At 36.0% G+C, this 6269-nt stretch overlaps 1 protein-coding gene across 2 annotated transcripts; it reads left to right on the forward strand.

Moving 5' to 3' along the window:
* The first annotated feature begins 276 nt into the window (after nucleotides 1–276).
* On the forward strand, nucleotides 277–5820 carry LOC133782266 (uncharacterized). 2 transcript variants are annotated; one of them, XM_062221510.1, is made up of 8 exons: nucleotides 277–500; nucleotides 1453–1924; nucleotides 2491–2656; nucleotides 2793–2843; nucleotides 2954–3136; nucleotides 3266–3359; nucleotides 4252–5033; nucleotides 5128–5820. In XM_062221510.1, exons 2-8 carry the CDS (start codon nucleotides 1461–1463, stop codon nucleotides 5476–5478), a joined length of 2091 nt encoding a protein of 696 aa, XP_062077494.1. In that variant the 5' UTR covers nucleotides 277–500; nucleotides 1453–1460; the 3' UTR covers nucleotides 5479–5820. The 2 variants fall into 2 exon arrangements, with proteins under 2 accessions (XP_062077494.1, XP_062077495.1); XM_062221511.1 differs by having other exon boundaries at nucleotides 4255–5033.
* The last annotated feature ends 449 nt before the right edge of the window (nucleotides 5821–6269 follow it).

Below are 6269 nucleotides of genomic sequence, written 5' to 3' on the forward strand. Positions count from 1 at the left end.
GTGCTTGCCACGTACCCACAATAAGAGAGGGTCTTAATTATCTATACGTCAAAATTGAACTAAAGTAACCGGAATTTTACTAATGGAGTACATTTCTTCGTTCCCATAGTAAGAGCCATACGGTCATAACGGGTAAGACGCGTTCCCAAATATCCACCGTCGGTTAAGATAAATGGAATCAATCAACGGTTCAGATCAGAGCAATATTGTTGTTTAAAAAGCAAGATAGCTTCTAATTGAAATAAATAAAAAGGCCTATATAAAGCGACGCAGTAGGCAAATCCATTTGCCGCCCCGCACCTTGCACTTTTTCCGTTCATTTCATTTCCTTTTTCTCATTTTAATATTCAGTTTGTTTTTTCTTTTTTAGATTCTCCTTTTTAAATTTTGATATTATTTTTCTCTTGGAACGTTTCTGGATCAGCAAGTAAGCTCTCGCAGTCTCAGATCTCAGACGTTTCTTTCTCTATCCAGCTCTCTCTCACATCCGATTCTTTGAGGTAACCTTCTCCTTCTCCTTCTCCATGGCGATTACTTCCATTTCGTTTTTGATGTGTTTGGTTGCTTATAATTGAAGATGGGAAAATTTGGGAGTTTGGAGAGATTTTGAGATTGAAAATCTGAATTCATGTTGGACTGTGTGGAAAGGTTTCTGGACTTAAAGATCTCGATCTTGTTTGACGATTTTCTTGTTAGTTATTTTGGACGATTATTTATTTATTTTTCCTTTTTGGAATTTGTAGATTCGATATGTATATTTATGTGTATATTTTTTTGGGTTGGATCCTTCATCCTGTGTTAAAGCCGGTTTGTGTAATCAGAATCGGATCTTGTACTTGGATCTAATACATATAAATTAAAGTCATGTTAATGGTGGTCCTGATTTAACTTAGGGTTTATTAACGTGCGTTAAAGTTGAACGAGCTGGTTACTGGTGCGTCCTGATTTCTTTTTCAGTTCTATGAGGCTCTAGTTCAAGAGAATTGATAATAGAATGAAATTGATCGTGTGAGGAAAAGTAATGATCCGTATGAGTTGGAAGAAGGGGCCCGGAGCTCATCTATAATATCTATACGTACATATGTATATATATATATATATAGAGAGAGAGAGAGAGAGAGAGAGAGAGAGAGAGAGAGTACTTGCTTGGAAACTTTTTTATTTTATAATTTTAATGTTATTTGTTTAGTTATGTTTTTAATAGCCAAACGAAAGGTTTTGATGATCTATAAAATGGTGCTAGAGAGATTTGCATTGTTTATTTCAATATTTTTTAATAAAAAGAATGTTGCTAAGCAAGCGAAGTCGTAATGTTTGAAAATTGTATCATTTGAAACTTTCAAATGGGTACTTTGTTATTTATTATACTTATTTAAAATTGTGATGTTAGGATTATTTAGTTGCATTAGTCTAGTTTGACGATATTTTATGCTGACTATCTGTTAAATATAGTTCCAATCATGTGGAGGTTCAAACCCTTTATGCAAAAGGAAACAGCTGGGCTTGAAGGCCGTTCTATGGATGTGGGGAATCTTAAAATACATATTCGAAATGTGATTGCTGAGGGAGGCTTTTCATGTGTATACTTAGCTCGCGACACTCTTCACGCGTCGAAGCAGTATGCTTTAAAGCACATTATATGCAATGATGACGAGTCACTAGATTTGGTGATGAAAGAGATTTCGGTTATGAAGGCACTTAAAGGACATCCCAACATAGTTACACTCTATGCTCATACCATCTTGGATATGGGACGGACTAAAGAAGCATTCCTTGCAATGGAATTTTGTGAGAAATCTCTGGTCAGTGTGCTGGAAAGTAGGGGCTCAGGTTATTTTGATGAAAAACAAGTCCTTGCAATGTTCAGAGACATTTGTAATGCAGTTTTTGCAATGCATTGCCAATCTCCAGCTGTTGCTCACAGGTGTGTTGGATAATGGGTTGTTCTTTTATTTTCCATTTACTGTCAGTTCTTATAAGTTATATATTATGGTTTAATAGTGTTGTTTGTATAATTTTTAATTTTATATAAATATATTTTTGTTTTGTTTTCCTTTTTTGCATCTTATGAAGGAACTGGCCCAGTGTCACTGTGTCGCATAAAATATGTGCTAGTAGTGATTGTTTTTTCAGTTATTTGATTGGTTTATTATTATTGCCATTGGCAGCTGGGTTCTGTTTTCTTTTGTTTGAGAACAAGTAATAATGGATGTTGCATGTAAACAGAATTCTTCTTTGTAAATTAGTCCAAGGTTTCTCACTTTTTTTTTCATCGAAGCATCAACAGTAGAGTAATCAATCACTTTCAAATTTGTTTTTCTAGTTGAGAGGTAATTTCATCTACGTCTACAAAGGAAATGTTCAGCTAGATGAATAATATAATCTTCTTTTCTTTCTTGCTGAGAGAAATTTATTTGTTTGTATGGTTGCATCCCTATATTATTCAGTGATTTTCTTGTTCACTTTCTCCCTCCTATTTTCTTTCTTCAGGGACTTGAAAGCTGAGAATCTTCTTTTAGGTCCTGATGGATTGTGGAAGTTGTGTGATTTTGGTAGCACCTCTACGAATCACAAACGCTTTGAGAAGCCTGAAGAGATGGGCATAGAAGAGGACAATATCAGAAAGCACACAACACCTGCCTATAGAGCTCCCGAGGTCTAAAACAATCTCATTTTCAAAATGTTCGTTAATGTTCTTTGGTTGTAGCAAGTTTTAATTTTATTTTGCATTATTCTATTGGTTTTAGTATTTTTAAAAAAAAAAAAATTATTATGGTGTTTTTTCTTTGAAGATGTGGGATCTATTCCGAAGAGAAATTATAAATGAGAAGGTCGATATTTGGGTAAGTAGACTTGGCAACTTAATTCCTTGCAAAATTAGATTTAAAAACAGTTAAAAATACACATCTCCCAAAAGTTTGTTGAGAGTTAAGGTTGCATTGTCACTTTACAGGCTCTTGGGTGTCTTCTTTTTCGCATTTGCTACTTCAAAAGTGCATTCGATGGAGAATCAAAGCTGCAAATATTAAATGGGAACTATCGCATTCCGGAGTTACCTAAATACAGCTCAACAATCACGGACCTGATCAAAGATTTACTTCAATCTTCACCAGACGACAGACCAGACATCACGCAGGCAAGCGCTTTGCTTGATTGGCCATTCATCTCCATCCATTTAGGTTAGTTTTAGATCATCTGTGCATCAGCAAAGATGGGGAGAGGGACCTTAGATTCTGTTTTCTGATGCTTTTTTTTTATTCTGCAGGTGTGGTTTCGTTTCAATGAGCAGTTACCTGTGGCATCACAGAAGTCTTTACCTGATAGGCCACCTGAAATGAAGTCTACTGAAATACATGAAGGTGATTTTACTATTAAAATATTAAAAAATATTAGTAAACGTTGTTTATACTTTTTTGGCACAACAAAATTTATTTGGCTCAAGTCTTTTAAATTTGTTGATGTAGATCTTTTTTTTTCGTTTCTTTTTAATCTCAAGACGCCCTAGAAATTCCATTTCTGTTTCAAGAACAAACTGGAAGTGAAATTTGTCTTATATATTATGATTTTTGTTGGAGTACAATTTGTGTTTGCTGATATATTTATATATATAGGGGCATTCTCCTATAGGGGTTTCACTTTAAGAGGGCTCTCAGTGTTTGTGTTTACAATTCGTGAATAGTTTTTGGCGCGATTTTTTTTTATGACTGTGTATATTGTAGCTATTTAGAGCATTTTGCAAATTTTCAGAAAATTCCAAATAGTTTACGGTACCGAAAACTAAGTTCAAACATGTTGCATGTGTGACTAATTTTTTTTATGCGCGTAGAAAACATATTTGAACCTAGTATTCGGTACTGTAAACTATTCGAAATTTTCTGAAAATTTGTAAGATGTTCTAAATAGCTACAATATACACGGTCATAAAAAAAAGTCACGCCGAAAACTATTCACGGGTCGAGAAACACTGAGAGCCCTACCGGTAGGGTTTAAAGTGAAGCTCCTATAGAAGAATTGTCCTATATATATATAGTGGCATTTGGCTTTTGAGTTGTAGAAATTATGCGAGCCAGCTTCTTGCTATTTTGTTTTTCTTACTCTAATGATTCATCTTCCTTTGAAAGTCAAATTGTTTTCATTGCTCTGCGTTTTTCTTTTTCACTGCTGAGTAAAAGAAAAAACTTTCTTATATTAACAAAAGATATAATGTTTCAGGTTTTGACCTGAATGTTGCGTTTTCTTATTGCATTTCAGCAGGTAATTCAAGGTTGCCTTCAAACAAGTCACCCCCTATGCCTCGTAGAAGCCCACCTCCCCCACCTTCATCTGGAGAACCTTCTAGAGATTCATCACAACATCTACCTACATCCAAGGCAGTAGGAGGTGCAGGGCAGCTTGGTGCTTTCTGGTCCTCACAACATGCAAAGGAGTCACTGGTCAAAGACGAGAGTGAGCCAAAATTTGATGAGGAGCCAACTAGCCATAGTACGGCAAAGCATGATAAGATTCGTTCAGAGAATCATCTTTTATCAAAGAACATTGGTTATGGAAAAGAAGATACAGCAACAAAAAGTCAAAATGTAGGAAGAAACTCATATGCAAAACCCAAGCCTGAGGATGGGCCATCAAAAGAATTTGAATTAAGTTTCTTTCAAAAGGATAGGGATCACCACATTGAGAGGCCCAAAGCATCAAATACTGGCAGCTCAGAAACTTTCAGTGACAACTCTTTTAACACTTTTGTTGCTGAATTTGATACCAGAAAATTCAGCCCAGAAGCCGGTATTAATACAAGATCAAGTAAAGAAGAAGCCTTAGAGGCTGAATTAGATAAGCTGAAGGAACAGCTGATTCAAGCGAACTCTGAAAAGGTTGAAATGACCTCTAAATTCGAAAAACTATCTGCCATTTGCCGATCTCAGAGGCAGGAGTTACAGGAACTTAAACAAGCACTTGCAGCTAGAATGCCGTCACCAAACAGAGATGCTTCAAGAAATCAAACTTCACCTGGAATACGGTCATCTGGAGCTCCAATGGTAGTTTTTCTTATTGGAAAATCTACATGCTTATTGCTCTAATGATATTAGCCTCTTTTCTTTTGTTTGATATATATTATCCTTTGATCCACAGCTGCGAGAAGGAGCAATTCGGGAACTCCAGCAAGACAAGGATAACAGGAACACTGTGAGCCCCGAGGCAAAGATGTGGCAGCCTTTTGCAGAGGAAACCAAGTCACAGCAACCTCAAGCAATAAGCAAGTCTGTCAGGACGAGAAATGGCCAGCAGAACATGTCACCCGCCCAAGTGAATTCTGGTTTTGAGTCATGGGGCTTTGGAACAGATAATTTTACTGCTGCGCCTACTGGGAGCTCGCAAATGTCAAGACCATTTGGTGAAGGAAATAAAACTCAGCGCATTGATGAGGCAAAGATCATGGAGGGCAAGGCAGCATCTCAACCGGCCGGGTGGGCTGGTTTCTAACAAACACCATGTGGAGAGCCATACAAAGGTATTTTGTGATGGTATTTTGGAAATTGAAAGGGAAAAACTATTACTATATGTGGGTGTTTGAGACTGCAGTTTGTGCTGTTGAGTGCTCGTCTTTTGTAGATTCTCCTTCTGGGTGGACTTTACTAAGCAGTTGCACACGTAACTGAAAGTGCATACTTTTGTCATATCTCTACTGTTTGCTAAAAAATAATTATCCTTTGAGTTTGTTTTAAGTGTTTTGTTTTGTTTTTTTGTTGTTTTGCTTACAACTATTGTGTCACGCTTTGTGCCTTGGACAGTGATGGAAATATAATATTCATGATTTTACTCCAAGTTCAGGCTTCAAAACATTTGGAAATTAGTTTATTCATATCTGCATTATAAGATTTATAAATATTATAATTAGTGGAATAATACTAGACCATTAATTTACTATAAAATAATAACAATACCAATTTCAAACTCCGAAATATAGCCAAAGATTTATCATATATCATCCCTATGTTAATAGCACCCACTAATTCATAGCTATTCCTCAATTTAATATGATCAAGCTCATTTAGAGGTGGGAATTTGTGTCATTGTATTGAGGGTTGGCGTAAAATTCTAGCACAAAATCAGCAGGAAAATACAAACGCATCCACTTTAAATAAGACAATTTCTATAACACCACGTGGATATGTAAAAGAACGATCAACAAGATGCAAAGTAACGGTTGTAGGATTTACCTCCCCAAGACCCAACTTCTTAAAGATTGATAACGTCATAAAGTTAATGCTAGC

Source organism: Humulus lupulus, chromosome 6 (assembly GCF_963169125.1).
Source record: "Humulus lupulus chromosome 6, drHumLupu1.1, whole genome shotgun sequence".
Classification (NCBI taxonomy): Eukaryota; Viridiplantae; Streptophyta; class Magnoliopsida; order Rosales; family Cannabaceae; genus Humulus; species Humulus lupulus.